The sequence below is a fragment of the Scyliorhinus torazame genome, chromosome 1 (assembly GCF_047496885.1).
Source record: "Scyliorhinus torazame isolate Kashiwa2021f chromosome 1, sScyTor2.1, whole genome shotgun sequence".
NCBI classification, from domain to species: domain Eukaryota; kingdom Metazoa; phylum Chordata; class Chondrichthyes; order Carcharhiniformes; family Scyliorhinidae; genus Scyliorhinus; species Scyliorhinus torazame.
In genome coordinates, this window is record NC_092707.1 from 299,612,282 (window position 1) to 299,633,470 (window position 21,189).

General features: G+C 53.5%; 1 protein-coding gene across 5 annotated transcripts in view; it reads left to right on the forward strand.

The window, feature by feature from the left end:
* rps6ka2 (ribosomal protein S6 kinase, polypeptide 2) overlaps positions 1 to 21,189 on the forward strand; it is a 531,365-nt gene that overhangs the window by 473,052 nt on the left and 37,124 nt on the right. For all 5 annotated transcript variants that reach the window (XM_072507735.1, XM_072507736.1, XM_072507732.1 and 2 more), the window contains one exon: positions 1,553 to 1,714. In XM_072507735.1, the coding sequence (XP_072363836.1) occupies positions 1,553 to 1,714 (162 nt within the window). The remainder of the gene's footprint in view (positions 1 to 1,552; positions 1,715 to 21,189) is intronic.

Genomic DNA, 21,189 nt, shown 5'->3' on the forward strand with positions numbered 1-21,189 from the left:
AAAATAAACTTGTGAGTATGATGTATGTTTTCGAGGGAGCCCTGTGTTTATACGCTGTCCTTTCCTTGGAACATCCACATTTTCTGGGCAGATTTCATATCCACTACAGACCTCTGTCCCTGGGAATGGGGAGAAAAAGCTGACATCCAGGACTAAATATTATTACTGGTGGCACGTTGGTTGGCACAGTGGTTAGCACTGTTGCTTCACAGCGCCAGGGATCTGGGTTCGATTCCTGGCTTGGGTCACTGCCTGCGATGAGTCTGCACGTTCTCCCAGTGTCTGTGTGGGTTTCCTCCGGGTGTTCCAGTTTCCTCCCACAAGTCCCGAAAGACGTGCTTGTTAAGTGAATTGGACATTCTGTATTCTCCCTCTGTGTACCCGAACAGGTGCCGTAGTGTGTCGACTAGGTGATTTTCACAATAACTTCATTGCAGTGGAAATGTAAACCTACTTGTGACATTAATAATGATTATTATTATTAAAAGCACACAATTGTGAGGGCAGGCAAAATACCCAATAAGAACTTAGTGCATGGGCTGTTAAAGGATGCTGAGAAGCATTAGCTCATGAGAAGCATATGGACATTAGGCATTTTAAGGAGACCCAATCAAAAGCAACTGCAATGAGGAGATTCTCATAAGATATGTTGGAATTTGAATTACCACTATCACTTCCCTGGAATACAGAACCTGAAGGTCGATTTTTTTCCCTATACAACAGTGACTACACTATGATGTAAAGTACTTTGTGATACCCTGAAATTGTGAAAGATATAAAGATATTTTTTTCTCCAGCTTAATTTGGTGACCGTTACGCAGGTTCAGAGCTTTCCACGCATTCCATGGTTCCAGCTCCTGTTGAAATGAATGTAGGCAATTTCAACCCAGGGTCAGCAGAATGTGAACAGTGAAAATGCCACACTGGGGTAGCAGTGTCAATTCAGTTTTTGGGGTAACCCAGATGAGGAGCCATTCTATACCTCTATTCTCTATCTTGCCCATTCTCTATCTCGCCCATTCTCTCTTGCTCATGCTATACTTGATTTGGGCCTGCCTGGTGCTGACAATGGGTACTCAAAATGGGAAGTGTTTTCAACTGACATCCTTTAACCTGATGAGGACAACAGTGACACAGTGGCTAGAATTTCCTTTGCAGTTGAAATCCTTGTGTGTGCAATTTTCTGATTAATACATTGGTATGAAATTCTCCTGCCGCTAATTAAAAAAGTAATCATAAACTCATTTATCTTGAAAGAACTTGAAGATAGCAGGCTGTAGGTCATTTTCACTTTTACCGCCTGGGCAGTTCCTAAATGAGGCGGATGATCTGCTCTGCTGGAGTACTGCTCAGGCAGCAAAAGAGGGAATTACTGACTGCCGACTCTGTACAAGATTGCCCGCCACTGCATACTAGGGGTGATTCTGAAATCCATCACTTCCAGTAAGGAACACTATTCACAAATAGAAGACATCAGGAACTCTCCAGCCTGAAACTTGTTCATTTGTGATTTATTGCTGGTGATTCAGTGCTGCGTTCTCATTCCTGGTAGGTTGTTCATCGAGATCTGAAGCCAAGTAACATTTTGTATGTGGATGAGTCCGGGAATCCAGAATCCATTAGGATATGTGACTTTGGTTTTGCCAAGCAGCTCCGGGCTGAGAATGGCCTTCTCATGACTCCGTGTTATACAGCCAATTTTGTAGCACCTGAGGTAAGGGGATATCACCATGTGTTGATCAACACTGTAAACTGATGCATGTTTTGAATGGCCTTTTCTGTAGTTTTGTTGATTTTTCAAACATATTCTTCAAAATACGTCACATTTAGAATAGGATTGATACATTCAAGTGCATTGATCAGAAGAATAATAATGTTCTTGTTCGATAGTGGCCTTTTTCAAAGTGAACTAGCAGATGATATTTTTCTTGAATATGTTATTCATTCCTCTGTGGGAGTTAGTTCCTTGTACAGTTTAGGTAAGCATTCAGGGTAATGGGTCTAGTTTACACCATTTCTACAGTTACAAAAATAGGTATAATATGCATGACTGAAAAACAAAAATAATTACCCTTCAAATATTTTATAGGCCAGAGATGCCAATCTATTTTGATTGTGTTTGGGGACTTTCAAACATTTTCTAGGAAAAGGATTTGGACATGAGTGGGATTGGAGTGTTACTTTAATGCTAATGGTTTAAAATCTGTTTTTCGTTCATGTGCTGTTGCAATTGAGCAAAGAAAAGATGGGTGTATTAGACCATAAGACCATAAGACATAGGAGAAGAATTAGGCCACTTGGCCCATTGAGTCTGCTCCGCCATTCAATCATGGCTGATATTTTTCTCATTCCCATTCTCCTGCCTTCTCCCCATAACCCCTAATCCCCTTATTAATCAAGAACCTATCTATCTCTGTCTTAAAGGCACTCAGTGAATTGGCCTCCACAGCCCTCTGCGGCAAAGAGTTCCACAGATTCACCCCCCTCTGGCTGAAGAAATTCCTCTTCATCTCTGTTTTAAAAGATCGTCCCTTTAGTCTGAGATGGTGTCCTCTGGTTCTAGTTTTTCCTACAAGTGGAAACATCCTCTCCACGTCAACTCTATCCAGACCTCGCAATATCTTGTAAGTTTCAATAAGATCCCCCCTCATCCTTCTAAACTCCAACGAGTACAGACTTATAGTCCTCAAATGTTCTTCATACGACAAGCTCTTCATTCCAGGGATCATTCTTGTGAACCTCCTCTGGACCCTTTCCGAGGCCAGCACATCCTTCCTTAGATATGGGGCCCAAAACTGCTCACAATACTCCAAATGGGGTCTGACCAGAGCCTTATGCAGCCTCAGAAGTACATCCCTGGTCTTGTCTTTTAGCCCTCTTGACATGAATGCTAACATTGCATTTGCCTTCTTAACTTCCGACTGAACCTTAAGAGAATCGTGAACAAGGACTCCCAAATCCCTTTGTGCTTCTGCTTTCCGAAACATTTTCCCAGTTAGAAAATAGTCCATGCCTAAATTCCTCCTTCCAAAGTGCATAACTTCATACTTTTGATAAGTTTACCCAAGAGATAATGAGAAATCACAAACATTGAGCCATAATGGTCTGGAACAAGGCATGCTTCTTCAGCCCATTGTAGCTGCTTCCAATGGGCATTCACAACTAATGAAGCTTGATGATAGGATCAGACAGAAGAGCTGTGTAAATGTGTTGGGTTCCCTAAACACTGACAACAAAGCATTTGTACCAAAAAGTAGTTTATTTGCTGGCTTGGCAGGTACTTCACGCTTGTGCTCTGCCCGTGCTCCCTGGGATAACCCCCCCATGCTCCCAACACGTGACCTTTTTGTAGCCATGTCATCACATTCTCATGTGGCCACGTGGTCTACATCTTCCCCATTTAGCTGGAACACCCAATGTGAGAGTGTGCGCCATTGGAAACTAGGTATGGACCATTTTGTAACCTACAAGTTAAACAAGCCGACAATGCATAACTAGTTACAGATATAGTGAGGCATGGATTAAGCTGTTGCAGCTGGTGCATAGCTCATTGAGTCTCCTTTACCCCGCCCCCTTTTCACAGTAGAAAGATGAGATTCAAAAGTCAATTCTAGGCTAAATGGTAATGAAGTCCTGGAACCTCGGGCATGTTTCTCCGCTACGACGTGTTAGCGCTGGTGCCAAAATGGGAGTGTTTCACTCCGTGGTCGGCACCCGTTCCGGGACCGGGACAAGGGGGGCAGCAGGGACGTGGCGGAAAGCATGGGGGCGCGGCCTCAGAGCCACACCGGAGATGCGGCGCCACGCATTCGACGCCGCGTCGCACATAAGGCGACGCGAGCGCACAGGCTGCCGATGGAGCAACATGGAGCCTCGCCGAGCAGCGCCTCGGTTCACAGACCACGACTTGGAAACGCTCCTGGATGCCCTCGAGGAGAGGAGAGGGCGTCTGTACCCTGGACCCAGCCAGAGGGTCCCACCCAATGTGGCCCGGCATCTGTGGATGGAGGTGGGCGCGGCCATCAGTGCCATCGCGTTGACACCCAGGCTGGCGAGCAGTGTCGCAGAAAGCTCAACGACCTATGAGGGCAGCCAGGGTGAGTACCCAGCAATGTGCCCATGGCACCAAACCCCCTACCCCCCACATGTGTAACACCCACTCCTCCCCAGGGGGACGGTACACCCACAGCCGTGACCCACATGGCTGCAGCCACCCATGCAAGCTGCGTTGGCCATGTGCACTGATGCCAACATCGATCCAACTGCATGCATCAGACCGCCTAACAATGGTGTCATTCCCCCCCCCCCCCCAGGAGAATAGCGGCCATTACCAGCAAGAGGGTGCCCGAGCCGGAGGGGTGAACCTGACGTGCGGCCCCTCACCGTGCACGAGCAGAGGGCACTGAACATAGCTGGTGCACCCGAGGACAGGGAGATTGCCCATGCCGTGATCGGGGGCGCCACCAAGTGAGATCCCCCCCTGCCTGGCCCCTTTCCCCTCAGCTCTCTTCCCTCAGCACACTACCTCCAGTACCCTCCCCTCAGCACTCTCCCCTCAGCACTCTCCCCTCAGCACTCTCCCCTCAGCACTCTCCCCTCAGCCCTCTCCCCTCAGCCCTCTTCCCTCATCACACTACTCCCTGCCGTTTCCCCTCAGCACTCTTCCCTCAGCCCTTTCCCCTCAGCACTGTCCCCTCAGCACGCCCCCCTCACCCAGTACCATGACCCACACCCCTCTCCCCCTGCCTAACCATGATGGTGTATTGTGTGTCGCAGGGCCACATGGTGACCGACCCGGATCACCTGGCAGACACCGCCCCGGCCAGCGCCTGGACGGCCAGCCCGCAGGGACTCTAGCAGCGATGGGAAGAGCAGCTCCAACAACAGCCCTCCCGGCCCAGTACAAGTGACGACACGACGACACAGGACACCAGCACACAGGGGACAGACAGACATGAAAGAACACAACACGACCACCACAAGGAGGGGATGGACAGACAGGACATGACACCCCAGGGTACCCCCGACCGCAGGTCTGATGAAGACACTGAGGTTGCGCCACAGCTGTCCCCTGCACCCTCCGCCACCGCAGATACTCTCACCTCGGTTGGCCATTTTAGTGATGAGGCTTCTGGGACACTACCTGGTGCGCACCACACAGCTGATCGGTACAACAGGTGGAGGTAGGAGCAGCCGAGGAGCTGGACGGTCGGAGGGCAAGCCCAGCCCTGGCAAACACCTGCCGCTACAGATGGATCCCGGGTTCCTGGAGTTCCCACCGCCCAACCATAGACCCGATGCAGTCAGGGACCCAGGAGTGTGAGAAGGTGGACGGCCAGGTTTCCAGCACCTGCAGACGCAAGTGCAGGAGGCATCTGTGTCCAGCAGCGGAAATGGTGCTGATCATGAGTGCCACACAGGCCAACACCGCACGGGGTGGCGTCCGCGGTGGAGACAATGGTCGCGGCGGTTGTCGGGCATGGGACTGAGTTTGCAAGGCCTGGGGCTATCTGTGCACGTGTCCTCCGCCACCCAGGACAGGGCTAGCCATGAGCCTGGGCCAGCTGAACATCGGCAGAGGTGCTCAACAACCTGGCGCGGTCTCAGCAGTCCATGGCCCAATCCCAGCAGGGCCATCACTGAGTGCATCAGCGCCATTGCCCGGGTGATGGACGGCGTTTGTACAGAGCCAGACAGGGATGGCGAACTCCCTGAGCTCCATGGCTGCAAACGTCCAGACCCTGGTCGATACCAGCAGAGGTCTCCAGAACTGGCAGTGCCATGTGATGGCGGTGCCCAGGTGCTGGATCCACTCGCACCCCCATCCCATGGAGAGCCCCCAGGGGCCACCGGGCACCCCGAGGATGGAGGAGGTGCTGTGGCCCATTCCGGCTCCCCCCGCAGGGGGGTGCCTGAACGCCGCGCCGTCTTGGACTCCCCCCCCCCCCCCCCCGCCCCCCCCCCCACCCCCCCCCCGGCCCTGGTGCATCCAGTGGGCAGCGGGCAGAACCGGGTGGCACTACGCCACCCCAATTGCCCAAGGTGCAGCCTGGCCCATCCAGGCCGGGCCGCCCAGGAAACGGCTGCCAAAGGGGACCGTAGTCATAGGGCAGGAATCACAGGAGTCCACCTGGTCGGTGGTGGGGGAGGTGAGGGTGGTCGGTGGTGGGGGAGGTGAGGGTGGTCGGTGGTGGGGGAGGTGAGGGTGGTCGGTGGTGGGGGAGGTGAGGGTAGTCGGTGGTGGGGAAGGTGAGGGTGTCGGTGGTGGGGGAGGTGAGGGTGGTCGGTGGTGGTGGGGAGGTGAGGGTGGTCGGTGGTGGGGGAGGTGAGGGTGGTCGGCGGTGGGGGAGGTGAGGTGGTCGGCGGTGGGGGAGGTGAGGGAGGTCAGTGGTGGGGGTGGTGAGGGTGGTCGGTGGTGGGGGAGGTGAGGGTGGTCGGTGGTGGAGGAGGTGAGGGTGGTCGGTGGTGGGGGAGGTGAGGGTGGTCGGTGGTGGGGGAGGTGAGGGTGGTCGGTGGTGGGGGAGGTGAGGGTGGTCGGTGGTGGGGGAGGTGAGGGTGGTCGGTGGTGGAGGAGGTGAGGGTGGTCGGTGGTGGGGGAGGTGAGGGTGGTCGGTGGTGGGGGAGGTGAGGGTGGTCGGTGGTGTGGGAGGTGAGGGTGGTCGGTGTTGGGGGAGGTGAGGGTGGTCGGTGGTGGGGGAGGTGAGGGTGGTCGGTGGGGTGGGGAGGTGAGGGTGGTCGGTGGTGGGGGAGGTGAGGGTGGTCGGTGGTGGGGGAGGTGAGGGTGGTCGGTGGTGGGGGAGGTGAGGGTGGTCGGTGGTGGGGGAGGTGAGGGTGGTCGGTGGTGGGGGAGGTGAGGGTGGTCGGTGTTGGGGGAGGTGAGGGTGGTCGGTGGTGGGGGAGGTGAGGGTGGTCGGTGGTGGGGGAGGTGAGGGTGGTCGGTGGTGGGGGAGGTGAGGGTGGTCGGTGGTGGGGGAGGTGAGGGTGATCGGTGGTGGGGGAGGTGAGGGTGGTCGGTGTTGGGGGAGGTGAGGGTGGTCGGTGGTGTGGGAGGTGAGGGTGGTCGGTGTTGGGGGAGGTGAGGGTGGTCGGTGTTGGGGGAGGTGAGGGTGGTCGGTGGTGGGGGAGGTGAGGGTGGTCGGTGTTGGGGGAGGTGAGGGTGGTCGGTGGTGGGGGAGGTGAGGGTGGTCGGTGTTGGGGGAGGTGAGGGTGGTCGGTGGTGGGGGAGGTGAGGGTGGTCGGTGTTGGGGGAGGTGAGGGTGGTCGGTGGTGGGGGAGGTGAGGGTGGTCGGTGGTGGGGGAGGTGAGGGTGGTCGGTGGTGTGGGAGGTGAGGGTGGTCGGTGTTGGGGGAGGTGAGGGTGGTCGGTGGTGGGGGAGGTGAGGGTGGTCGGTGTTGGGGGAGGTGAGGGTGGTCGGTGGTGGGGGAGGTGAGGGTGGTCGGTGGTGGGGGAGGTGAGGGTGGTCGGTGGTGGGGGAGGTGAGGGTGGTCGGTGGTGGGGGAGGTGAGGGTGGTCGGTGGTGGGGGAGGTGAGGGTGGTCGGTGTTGGGGGAGGTGAGGGTGGTCGGTGGTGGGGAGGTGAGGGTGGTCGGTGGTGGGGGAGGTGAGGGTGGTCGGTGTTGGGGAGGTGAGGGTGGTCGGTGGTGGGGGAGGTGAGGGTGGTCGGTGGTGGGGGAGGTGAGGGTGGTCGGTGTTGGGGGAGGTGAGGGTGGTCGGTGGTGGGGGAGGTGAGGGTGGTCGGTGTTGGGGGAGGTGAGGGTGGTCGGTGGTGGGGGAGGTGAGGGTGGTCGGTGTTGGGGGAGGTGAGGGTGGTCGGTGGTGGGGGAGGTGAGGGTGGTCGGTGGTGGGGAGGTGAGGGTGGTCGGTGGTGGGGGAGGTGAGGGTGGTCGGTGTTGGGGAGGTGAGGGTGGTCGGTGTTGGGGGAGGTGAGGGTGGTCGGTGTTGGGGGAGGTGAGGGTGGTCGGTGGTGGGGGAGGTGAGAGTGGTCGGTGGTGGGGGAGGTGAGGGTGGTCGGTGGTGGGGGAGGTGAGGGTGGTCGGTGGTGGGGGAGGTGAGGGTGGTCGGTGGTGGGGGAGGTGAGAGTGGTCGGTGGTGGGGGAGGTGAGGGTGGTCGGTGGTGGGGAGGTGAGGGTGGTCGGTGGTGGGGGAGGTGAGGGTGGTCGGTGTTGGGGAGGTGAGGGTGGTCGATGGTGGGGGAGGTGAGGGTGGTCGGTGTTGGGGGAGGTGAGGGTGGTCGGTGGTGTGGGAGGTGAGGGTGGTCGGTGTTGGGGAGGTGAGGGTGGTCGATGGTGGGGGAGGTGAGGGTGGTCGGTGGTGGGGGAGGTGAGGGTGGTCGGTGTTGGGGAGGTGAGGGTGGTCGATGGTGGGGGAGGTGAGGGTGGTCGGTGTTGGGGGAGGTGAGGGTGGTCGATGGTGGGGGAGGTGAGGGTGGTCGGTGGTGGGGGAGGTGAGGGTGGTCGGTGGTGGGGGAGGTGAGGGTGGTCGGTGGTGTGGGAGGTGAGGGTGGTCGGTGTTGGGGGAGGTGAGGGTGGTCGGTGGTGGGGGAGGTGAGGGTGGTCGGTGGTGGGGGTGGTGCCGAACTCTGCTCTCTGTGCACATGCACATCACTGCTGACCCCCACCGTGGTCACCGAAACGTGCAGCTACCAGCGACACCCGTGCCTGCTGGCCCAGCCGGCGGTGCTGGGCAGCCTACTGTTGCCGTCCATCCCCCATGTCCCCTGCATCTGCTTCCCCCTCGCCATCCCCCTCATCTGGAGAAGAGTTTCCCTCATCCTGACCGTCCTCCTCCTCCAGCACATCGCCCCTCTGCTGGGCTATGTTGTGCAGGTAGCAGCAGACTATGATGATGCGGCCAACCCTATCTGACGGGTACTGGAGGGCCCCCCCAGAGCGGTCCAGGCACCTGAAGCGCATCTTCAGCAGCCCAAAGCACCTCTCGACCACACTCCTGGTCGCTGCATGGGCATCATTGTAGCGGCGCTCCGCGTCGGTCTGCGGCCTCCGGATAGGGGTCATCAGCCACGACCGCAACGGATAACCCCTGTCGCCCAGCAACCAGCCCCGCAGGCGCGGGGGGGTTGTCCCTCAAACATGGCGGTGATGAACGATTGGGAGAGTATAAAGGAGTCATGCACACTCCCAGGGTACCTGGCGCAGACGTGCAGGATCGTCACCCTGTGGTCACAGACCACCTGCACGTTCATTGAATATGTGCCCTTCATGTTCAGGCACATGACCCTTTCCTCCGACGTGGGCCGCATGGCGATGTTCATTCCATCGATCGCCCCCTGCACCATGGGTATCCGGGCAACAGCGGCGAAACCCGCTGTGCGAGCATCCTGGTGGGCACGGTCCATAGGGAACTGTATGTACAGATCCGCGATGTCGTACAGGGCATCAGTGACAGCCCGGATGCACCTGTGCACCGATGGCTGGGAGATGCCGGACAGGTCCCCACTCAGTGACTGGAACGACCACGTCGCAAATACGTTCAGTGCACCCATCACCTTGATGGCCTCCGGGAGGGCATGTCCAACCCGGTCCCACATGGTGCCAGGTGTGCCATCAGGTGGCAGATGTGGGCAATGATCTCCCGGCACAGCCGGCGTCTCCTCCTGCACATCCTGTCTGGGAGGTTCTCGAAGGACATGCGGGGTCGGTACACATGTTGTCGCATCGGACGCTGCCGTGGCCATGACACACCCTCCTCCTCCTTGTCATCCTCCTGCTGTGGCTCCTCAACGGCAGCCAACAACGCTGGAAGATGGCTGAACATTATACGATCTGTGGGGGGTGGGAGTAGACAGGGTTTCAGCTTTGGTATACACCCCTCCACAACCAGGTGCCATGGTCTACATGGCCGGCCCGGTTGCCAGCACGCACCCCACCCCTGCCCCCTCGGTGCCCAGAGACCAGTCGGCCGTCCCCTCTGCCAGGGCCACCATCTGGTGGCAGTGCCCACACTGAGGGGCTCCCGTGTGTGCCGCCCTGGACATACCCGCTGGTGGGTGCTGCCAGTTTGGTGAGTGGGGTGCGGGTGTCTGGCACATGTCAGGACGGCCGGGTCACCTGTGCCACGAAGCGAACGGGTTGGGTGGTCAGCCGTATGTCCGCCGTCATGGGGTCTGGCCGTTAGATCCACCCTGCCATGGCGTACCGTGGCCGCTGCAGCCTTTGTCGCCCTTCCCCACCCCACCGCTCCTTCCCCACACCCACCTCTGGAAGTGTGAGCCACCCTCCACCCCAACCCCTGGATGTGTGGGCCCCCTCCCCCAACACCCGTGGATGTGTGCCCCCACCCTCGGATGTGTGGGCCACCCCCACCCCCACCCTTGGATATGTGCCCCACAAGCACCCCCGGATGTGTGGGCCCCCTCTTCCAACAGCCCTGGATGTGTGCCCCCCCCCCCCACCCCCAGGGCCCGCTCCACGCCGTCACCCACCTCCTCCCGCAGCGTCAGCCAGCCCGACTGGCTGACGCTGTTTTATAGCATGTTAGAACGGCGCTGGCGTGACATCCGGTCACACCAGCGGGACTTCGGCCCATCCGACCCGGAGAATCCCTGCTCCAGCGGAGAATCGCTGCTGCGACGGTTTTCGGCAATTCTCCGAGTAGCCGAGCGCCATGCGCGGGCGCCCGTTTTGCCGCACATCGGAGAATGGCGTCCCGGCGTCAGAGCGGCATCGCGTGATTCTCCGACCCGGCGGGAGGTCGGATAACTACACCCCTTGTGTTTGAGTTTCTCAGATACCTGAGCGTATGGTTATGCATTTGGTGGTGTTGTGGTATTACTCTAACCAGTGTCCTTAGAGTGAGTGATCCAACACGTCACTCAGTTGGCCTCTGGTGGAACCTGCATGTCCAGTGGTGTAGGTGTCCTGTGCCAGAGGCCGAATGACTGAAGTGCTGGGTTATCAGTTGGTGCTGGTTCTGACACCTGTAGTAGGTGCCAGTGGTTGTGTACATACTGGGCACAGTCTGAGGCTACCACGTAATTCCAGTTGCAGGGCACCTGCAAATCTTATGAATCTTAATTTTGCCCTCTCGCGCTATTCACCCAGCACACCTCATGCGTGATGGGTGGGGGTCTATAACAGGTGGCATGTGCGGGCACCTAGCCATGAATGAGTGGTGCTGGTCGGTGTCAGGCGATTCTGAGGAACAAGCTTGAAGATCGAATGTGGGAAAGGTGCAAGATGTCAGCTGGTGGATTGGGGGGTGGATTTGGGAATTAGAGGGGTGGCAGGCAGAACTGATGCCAGGAGAGAGGTGGTGACATACCCTTGCAGCTCGTTGGAAGTCGTTTGTCGTCTTCCGACATTAGGCAGCAGTCCCCCTGGTCATGCTGCCCGAATTGAAGATATGACTCAGCTGATAGTACTTGTTTCAGTGCATGGAAAACCTAAGCGTTTTTGTAGGTCTTCCTTCATCTGTGGTGCAAGCATGCAGTCAATGATCTTGCCAGAGCCTGGACAAGATACTCATGCTAGAGTAAATGGATCCAATATAAATTAATTGTGATCTACCTTAATAGAACACTTTCTACTGTTCTACTATTGAGTCAACAGTACACTATGTTTTACCACATTGGACAAGAGCATTGTCACTTCCAGCCCATCTGCCCAGGAGTCACAACACAAGTGAATTAACCAATAATTCTTATAAAAATTCCTGAAGTGTTTGGCCATTGGCGGCCCAATAATTACAGTCACCAGGGGGGGGATTCTCCCCTATCCGGCGGGGCAGACAGAATGGCGTGAACCACTCCAGCGTTGGGCCGCCCAGAAGGTGCGGAATCTGGCCGGCGCCGGCAGGATTGGCGCTGTGCAAGCTGGTGCGGAAGGGCTTGGCGCCGCGCCAACTGGCGCCGAAGGGCCTCCGCCGGCCGGCGCATGCGCGGGAGAGCCAGCGTGTGCTGGCGTCATCCCAGTGCATGCGCAGGGGGGTTCTTCGCCGCGCCGGCCATGGCAGAGGTTGACAGCAGCCGACGCGGAGGGAAAAGTGCCCCCACAGCACAGGCCCACCCGCGGATCGGTGGGCCCCGATCGCGGGCCAGGCCGCCGTGGGGGCCCCCCCGGGGCCAGATCTCCCCCCCCCCCCCCCATCGCCCCCCGAGGACTCTGCAGGCTGCCCATAGAGCCAGGTCCCGCCGATACGGACCTGGCTGAAAACGGGCAGCCACTCAGCCCATCGCGGGCCGGAGAATCGGTGGGGGGGGGGGGGGCGCTACCAGCGGCCGCCGAATGGCGCGGCGCGATTCCCACCCCCGCCAAAACCCCGGCGCCGGAGAATTTGGCAGCCGGCATAGGCGGGATTCACGCTGCCCCCCCGGCGATTCTCCGACCTGGTGGGGGTCAGAGAATCCCGCTCCAGGTTTGTAAGTAGCAACACAATTACTGTTTACTTATAACAAGAATGATGATGAAGTATATGGTAAACACATCTGGTTAACGACAAGCTAATACCTACTACCCCTTTTAATTGTCTCACTCTCCACCCACACACACAAGACAGACAAACATTAGGTGAAAATAGTAAGGACGAATGTCAAATGGTAAGAGCCTTTGCTTTCAATGGTGGTTCTTCAGCACACTCTCCACATAGCACTGTCGCTGATTAAAGTCTCTGGTTTACAGCAGGTAACGGTCTTCTTTGCAGAGTCATTCATTCAGTACTCACAGGGAATAGGCCTTCTGGAGAGTCACATTAGTTCTTATCAAACTAGGCCTTCAGTGTGAGGTTCACATTTACGACAATTTCTTTCTTGAGACAATTTATTTCACATCAATCCCTGCTTCCAGCTCATGGTTTGACTTCAGGTCTGTGCAGCCTCCAGAGGACGGCGCCCCAAATTTCTGGAGAGAGCATCATCCCTCACAGTGGCCTTCTGAAGAGAATTTAGCTGGATCATTTGGGAATGAGTTAGCAACAGCTTTCTGGTGAAGATTTAGCTCATCTCCCTGTTGCCAAAGCAAAATTGAAAGCTCCTTCGATCTCTGAACCATTTCAGTGGGATAAGACCCAATCACCACCCGTTACTAGGCAGAGCACAGCTTTTTAGGCCAACTCAGTGGCTACCAGCCAAATAAACCAAACCGTGTTATCACTGATGTCAGCCAGTCTAAAACAGCACAGTCTTCTGGATCCTTCTGTTTGAACTAAAGGTACAAGCCGCTTTCCCTTAAAGTCACAGGTCTATTGAACATCCATGGATAAAAAATATAACAGCAAAATTAAAACAAAGGGGAAATAAGGGAATACACAGGAAATAACCGGGAACAACTAGGAAGAGCCGTTACAACTACTAGAAATATCACAGCTCATTGCTGGACATTTGAAAACTTACTTCTGGCGATTTCACGATGCCCAGCTGGAGATTTCACAAATCGGTGCTCAATGTTTCACAACTCATCGTTGGAGATTTCCCAACGCACTGCTGGAGATTTCCCAACACACTGCTGGAGATTTCCCAACACACTGCTGGAGATTTCCCAACACACTGCTGGAGATTTCCCAACACACTGCTGGAGATTTCCCAACACACTGCTGGAGATTTCCCAACACACTGCTGGAGATTTCCCAACACACTGCTGGAGATTTCCCAACACACTGCTGGAGATTTCCCAACACACTGCTGGAGATTTCCCAACACACTGCTGGAGATTTCCCAACACACTGCTGGAGATTTCCCAACACACTGTTAGAGATTTCATACTCAATGCTGCAGTTTTCAAAATTCACCGCTAGAGATGTCACAATTCAAGACAAGAGATTTTGAAATACATTACTGGCGATTTTGTAGCTCACTGCTGGACAATCAGCATTTCTGGTTTGAAGATTTCACAGCTCCTTATTGTACACTTGAAACTCTACTTCAGGTGATTTCACAGTACACTGCTGTAGATATCACAACTCAATGCTGGAGCTTTCAAAATAATCTACTAGAGATTTCACAGCAAATTCTGCAGATAAAATAAATCAGTGTTGAAGGGTTCACAGCTCGCTGTTAGGACATTTTGGAAACATACTGAGACCCACCTGCAACTTATCAGCAGTCCGGCATCCTGAAGTATGGAGAATATCAACCCGTCGCCGCCGCTCCACATCGCTGGCACCTCAGCGTATAGTGACAACCAGCAACGATACCCAGGCAAGATGTTCAAAATCCGGGTTCCGCAGCAGCTCCAGTGAAAACTGGCGGGCATTCCGGCAAAAGTTTGAAATCTTCCTGCTGGCAGCCGAACTAGAAGACCTGGCCGATCCTGAAAAAACAGAGCTTCTCCTCACCATCGCCGGTGCCAGAGCAGAAGAAATCTTTTAAAAATTCAAGTTCTCCCAGGGGCAAAACAGGAGCGACTTCCAGGCAGTCCTGTACAAATTCGGCAAATACTGTGAGGAAAACACACTCCAACCAGCAAGGAAAGGTAAGAGAAGCGCCAGTAGTCACGTCGAGGCCAAAGTCCCGGAGCAGAGAACAATTTTGGTCGGCGGCCATCTTTCTAAAGGGACTGCACTTGCGCAGTTGGGCGACGCCGCGCATGCGCAATCACGAAAATGGCCATCAGTAAAGGAACCGCGATCTGCGCATGTGCAAACGCCTCCTACGTGCTACATCACACGCGTCATGACGTCAGAGGCCCCGGACCATGCCCATTTAAAGGGGAAACATCCCAAATCAAAGAAAAAATCTTTTAAAGCTGTAAAACAACCTTCCTTCACCTGGAATGACAGCACAATGCCTCAAATTGAACCAGGAAATGAAATAAACCTCCGAAGAACCCTGCAACAAGCAGTTACCTACGCCCAAACTGAGTCCGATTCCGACTTCCCGCAAACCAGTGACACCGAGGACCCGAGGGAGCCTTTTCGAGTCGCTGTTATAACAAAGAACAGGCTGTCCCCGAATCAAAACCACCAGCCGCTGTCGGTGCACAGCATTGATCCAGACGACGAGTGGTGTGCCACTCTGATGGTCAACCGATCCCAGATACGATTCCGCCTGGACACTGGTGCTTCCGCTAATCTACTAGCGTGGTCAGCCTTTCAGACCTTTGGCATTTTTTGATCCCACGAAGGAAACAAAAATTTAAACGGATGCCAGCCAATCTGGCATTGGGGCGGTGCTCCTGCAACGCGATGAGGCCTCATCATGGGCCCCCGTGCCATGACCCCCACTGAACAGCGCTACGCGCAGATCGAAAAGGAGTGCCTGGGCCTGTTGACTGGGGTCGACAAATTTCATAATTACGTGAACGGCCTCCCCCAATTCATTGTCGAGACCGACCATTGCCCTCTTGTCGACATTATACAAAAAGACCTGAATGATATGACCCCTCGCCTCCAGCGCATTCTGTTTTAACTCCGGCGGTACGATTTCCACCTCCTATACACCTCGGGCAAGGACCTGAACATAGCCGACCCTCTGTCCAGGGCAGTCAACACCCCGTGTAATCCAGAGGGGGTCGTCTGCCAGGTTGACGCCCATGTGGCCTTCACAGCCTCCAATATGCCGGCCACGGATGAACGCCTTATCCACAGTCACCGCGAGTCTGCGGCTGACCCCCTACTACAGCGTGTCATGCGCCACATGACGGACGGGTGGCTCAAGGGCCAATGCCCGCAGTTCTACAATATCAGAGACAATCTGGCAGTAGTCGATGGTGTCCTCCTGAAGCTGGACCACATCGTGATCCCACACAGCATGCGCCAGCTCGTTTTCGAACAGCTACACGAGGGCCATCCTGGCGTGAAGTGCCAACGGAGGGCCCGAGAGGCTGTGTACTGGCCCGGCATCAATGAGGGCATCGCCAACACAGTGCTCAACTGCCCCACCTGTCAGCGGTTCCAGCCCGCCCAACCACTTGAGACCCTACAGCCCCACGAGTTGGTCACGTCTCCTTGGTCTAAGGTAGGCATTGACCAGTTCCATGCGCTCGGCAGGGACTATGTTCCGATTGTAGACTATTTTTTGAACTACCCGGAGGTCGTACGCCTGCACGACATCACATCATCGGCAGTCATCCGTGCCTGCAAGGAGACCTTTGCTCGTCACGGCATCCCACTCACTGTGATGTCGGACAACGGCCCTTGCTTCGCGAGCCAGGAATGGTCCAACTTTGCCAGCAGGTACAACTTTGTGCATGTGACATCCAGTCCCCTGCACCCCCAATCCAATGGCAAAGCGGAAAAGGGCGTCCACATAGTCAAACGGCTCCTCTGCAAGGCTGCCGATGCAGGATCCGACTTCTACCTCGCCTTGCTGGTCTAATCGTTCGGCCCCACTCTCCACGGGCCTGGCGCCAGCTCAGCTGCTCATGGGTCGCACCCTCAGGACCACGGTGCAGTCCATTCATGTCCCAGACCTCGACCACTTTCCGGTCCTTCAGCGGATGTAACAGTCTCGTGCACAACACAAGGGGGCGCATTACGCTCGGCCGACTGATCTCCCTGCTCTGGCGCCGGATGACAACGTCCGCATCCATCTTCCGGAGGGTGGCTGGTCTGCAACTGCCGTGGTTCTTCAGCAGGTGTCTCCCCGCTCATTCCTGGTTCGTCTGCCAGATGGTTCCATTCGCCGCCGCAATCGGCGTGCCCTTCGTCTCGTTCCACGCTCGCTACGTGATCCTCCACCGGTGCCACGCCGTTCTGTTGTCCCCAACCTGGACTATGTGGAGATTCCGAATACTTTGCATCCTCCTCACTCTGCCGTGGCCCAGCCTGTTCCTCAACCGGTGACTCCTGACCCACCCTTGAGACGGTCAACCAGAATTCGTCGCCCACCTCAGAGACTTGACTTATGAGTTTTACGATGTTGGAGTCTTTGATCTGTTCTGTTATCCTGTTTCATCGTTCCAGTAGTTTGTATATAATGTTCATTTCGTTGTTGGTGTGACACCCTATTTCTCGGCACCAGGCACCTTCCCATGTAAACAGATTAGCCTCATGTACATAGTCATGTAAATAACACGCACACACATAGTCAGGTACATTCACTACACAATATTTATTGTCACGCAGGCACATAGTCTTTATGTAACAGGGGGGATGTCATAATATACACCAGTATATCATGGTGCAGACACACATACACTGATGGACATGCAGTGGGACCAATCAGCATACACAACACCGCAGCCAACCACCAGTGAGAGTACACACACTATAAAGACAGGGGACAGGAGAGTTCCCGCTCATTCTAGTAGCAGCCAGCTCGGAGCACAGAGCTCACAGCCTGCAACACAGACATTCACCATGTGCTGAGTGCATCACCTGGTTAGGACTAGGCAAGGGTCAACAGTTAAAGCTGGTATTGCATTTACCCACAGTTCAAGTATGTTAATATAGTTAACCTTCTAATAAGTTGCGCCACTTCTAGTGTTGGTGTCCTGTTTGTGATCCAGAACACCCAACACATCAATCAGATAACAGTCTTAACTCCTTTTTGAATGCTTCAGTTGAAGCCTCTACCACATTTTCAGGCAGTGCATTGCAAACCCTAACTACTCGCTGTGTAAAGAAGTTTCTCCTCATATCACTGTTACACCTTTTGTCAACTATTATCTGTGCTCTCTCTTTCTTGATTCTTTCACAATTATGAACAGTTTCGCTATACCTACTTGCTAACCCTGTCCAGATCTCTCATGATTTTGAATACCTCCATCAAATCTCCTCTCAGCCTTTGTTTCTCTAAGGAATACAGTCCTAACTTCTCCATCCTACCTTCATAACTAAAATTCCTCATCCCTCGAATCAATAACTCTTCTGCACCCTCTCTAATGCTTTCATGTCATCCAATTTGGTTCCGCATTCTTCCATTTCACGGATGTGCCACTGTTTGTGGGTGGTGGCTGGAAGCATATCACCTCCCTTGGCCTCTGGCACAGTTTGACACAATGTCCTCTGAACCCGCAAGCCTTTCATGTGCCTGCTTCTGCCAGGCATCTTTGTGGTTTGTGGGAGAACCGGCAGTTACTGAACACCTTTTTTTGGCTGCTCTAGATATCGCAGCAACAGTAAATCCAACTCTAGGGCTTGTAAACGTTGTCTCCTGTTGCACTCGCAAATTGCCCTGCAAGGAAATTGGTCCTGGCTCAGGTCATGTACAATCAAGTCTGGCCTGTACAGGTCTCGACTCCCAGAGAACTGATCAATATGTTTCAAGAATCTAAAGCCCTCCTTCCGGCACCATTTTTCCATCCACACATTCACCTCTTTTATCCCCAAATTTCTACTCTCGTTTGCACGTGGTACCGGGCGTAATACAGAGATAACTATTTTTGAAGTACTGCTTGCTAATTTTCTACCTGGCTCCCTAAATTCTGACTGCAGAGCCACCTAACTCTTTCTGCCTTCGGCATCAGTATTGATGTGTGCCACAGCTTCTGGCTGTTCACACTCACCATCAGTTCTGCAGCAGCTCAGGCGCTAGGTCTCAGTGATATTGAACCTGACATAGCATAGGCAGCATAGCATCTTAGATTCACGTCTGAAGCCACAGAAATGCCTGCCTCTTCTCTTTACTACGGAATCTCCAGGTTTTTTTGTGCTGTGAGGCAGCAGTGCTAACCACTGTGCCCCTGTGCCGCCCCAAACTATCCTTGTGAATGAAGTTCTTCATCCTTGAACATAAGAACTCGGAGCAGGAGTAGGCCACTGGCCCTTCGAGCCTGCCCCGCCACTCAATGAGATCATGGCTGATCCTTTGTGGACTCAGCTCCACTTTCCCGCCCGAACACCACAAACCTTTATTCCTTTATTCTTCAAAAATCTATCTTGGAACCATTTTGGTGAATCCATTCCGCATCCTATTCAATTTCCTAAAGTGTGGTGCCCAGGACCAGATGCAGTACTCCAGCTGAGGCCATCCTAGTGTCTTATACAAGTTCTGTAACCTCTTTGCTCTTGTACTCTAGGCCCTATTAGTAAAACCTAGGATACTGTGTGCTTTATTAACTGTTCTCTCAACCTGTCCCACACCATAAAGACTTATGCACGTATACGCCCAGGTCCCTCTGCTCCTGCACACCCTTTAGAGTTGTATCTTTTGTTTTATAGTGTCTCTCCATATTCTTTGTACCAAAATTAATCACTTCACATAACTCTGCATTGAACTTCATTTGTTACTTGTCCATCCATTTCACCAACTCTATCAAATACCTTTTTGAAGTTCATGTAAACCACATCAACTTAGAACCTATATAAAAGCAAACGACTGTGAATGCTGGAAAATGCGAGAAGCACTCAGCAGCCCTGGCAGCATCTTTGGAGAGAGGAACAGTGTTAATATTTTGAGTGAATATGATTCTTCCTTGGAACTGAAGGAAGGTAGTGTAGTGATCTGCATATCTGTGTATATATACAAGGGGTCAATGTAAATGCGATACAACAAAGCAATCACTAGAGGGAGCACGGGAGATGTATCAATACAGACAGACAGGAAGTCAGTGGCACTCTTCACAGGAACGGCAGCTGGTGAGCAGGACACAGAACAGGCAGCTCAGATGTAACATAGTAGAAGCGCTGGAGAGAAAACAAATTCATACAAATAAAGCATCTACTTCAACTGTAAAACTACGAGCTTTATTCAGACACAAGGAATAACACATGGCACTAGGAGACTCCAGAACGCTTACTATAAGATTACACAAGATGCAGGCACAGAAAGATCAAAATGACAAAAAAACTCGTACCAGACATTCAACGTGGGGAGACTTCGCTGATTCAATGAAACTCATTAGAACTCCCCCGCAGCTGAAAACAACCGGTAATTTAAGTCATAGATGGCAATGTTTTAAACAAATGTTCGACATATATATCATAGCTAATGATTTGAGCACGGCCTGAGAAGAAATGAAAATAGCACTGCTGCTAGCAGGACATGAAGCTAGAGAAATCTATAAATGCTTTAAATACTTGAAAGGTGAAGACAACACCAAATTAGAAGTAATACTTAAAAAATTTGAAGATCACTGTAACACCAGTAATAATGCTGCTTTAAGACACTCAATACTCAGAGACCAAATTGCACAGGGGATGAGTGATGGAAAACTCAAACAATCATTATCAGAATAGAAAGGTTTAACGCGGGAAATCACGATTGAAAAGTACGGATCGCAAGAAAAAAATAACATTAAGTCTTTACCTAGAAAGAACACCGAAAAAGCTCTTCTCCACTGGTGTAAAGCAATTAAAATGGTATCTGAGCACATTTTAAACTGCCCAGGGAACAAAAGAAGCAAATCTGCTTCTGCGCATGTGCAGGAAACCGCAGCCGCGCATGCGCAGTTGAAAATAGCCGTTTTGGAGTCAGATCGTTCTGTGCATGCGCAAGCGCGCATGCTCAATTGAAAAAGGAGGTTTGAGTGCAGATCGTTCTGCGCATACACAAGTCGTGCATGCGCAGTTGAACGAAAAGACTGCACAGTTCGACGACGAATCTGCGCATGAGCAAACCGTGCATGCGCAGTTGGTCAAAAAGAGCGCACAGTTGAAAGATAGATCTGTGCATGCGCAAGCCGCGTATGCACAGTTTTCAAAAAAGCGCACAGTAAAGGAACATCGATTTGCGCATGCACAATCAATTCCCACGAGGGGCATGCCATCAGCAGATGCAGACCATGCCCACTTAAAGTGGAAATGCCCGAAAATCACAAACAAGACTCTTAAAGGCACAAAACCAACAAATTCAACCTCAAAAGGCACAACAATGACTGAACTTCTAGCAGCAGTTGAAAATAACTTTCCAGCACCCTGGAACAAGCGGTTTGCACCATCAAAGTGAAGAGCACAATAACAAATCCGAAACAAAAAAAGATGTTTTGTTTATCGAAATATATTACTCAGACATGGCTGAGTTATTCGGAAATGCTAATCATGGCATCAGCAACATGGTTGCAAAGCTCAATATGACTCTACTCATGGTAGATGAATCCAATACCATGATGCAATGGCAAATCGTCGATACTTTGGATGACAGCAACCTGTCAAATACCCAAGAAGAACACGACACCACACAGAGAGTACTGACTGACTCCGTTGAGAGAGCACAGACCGACTCTACAGCGAGAACACTGCACCATTCCACACAAAGAGCGATGAAAGACTCCATAAAGAGAGCGACGCATGCCCCCATAGGGGACTCCAAAATGGAAGCAATTAAAGACTCCATCGTGAACGCCATGCATGATCAAGA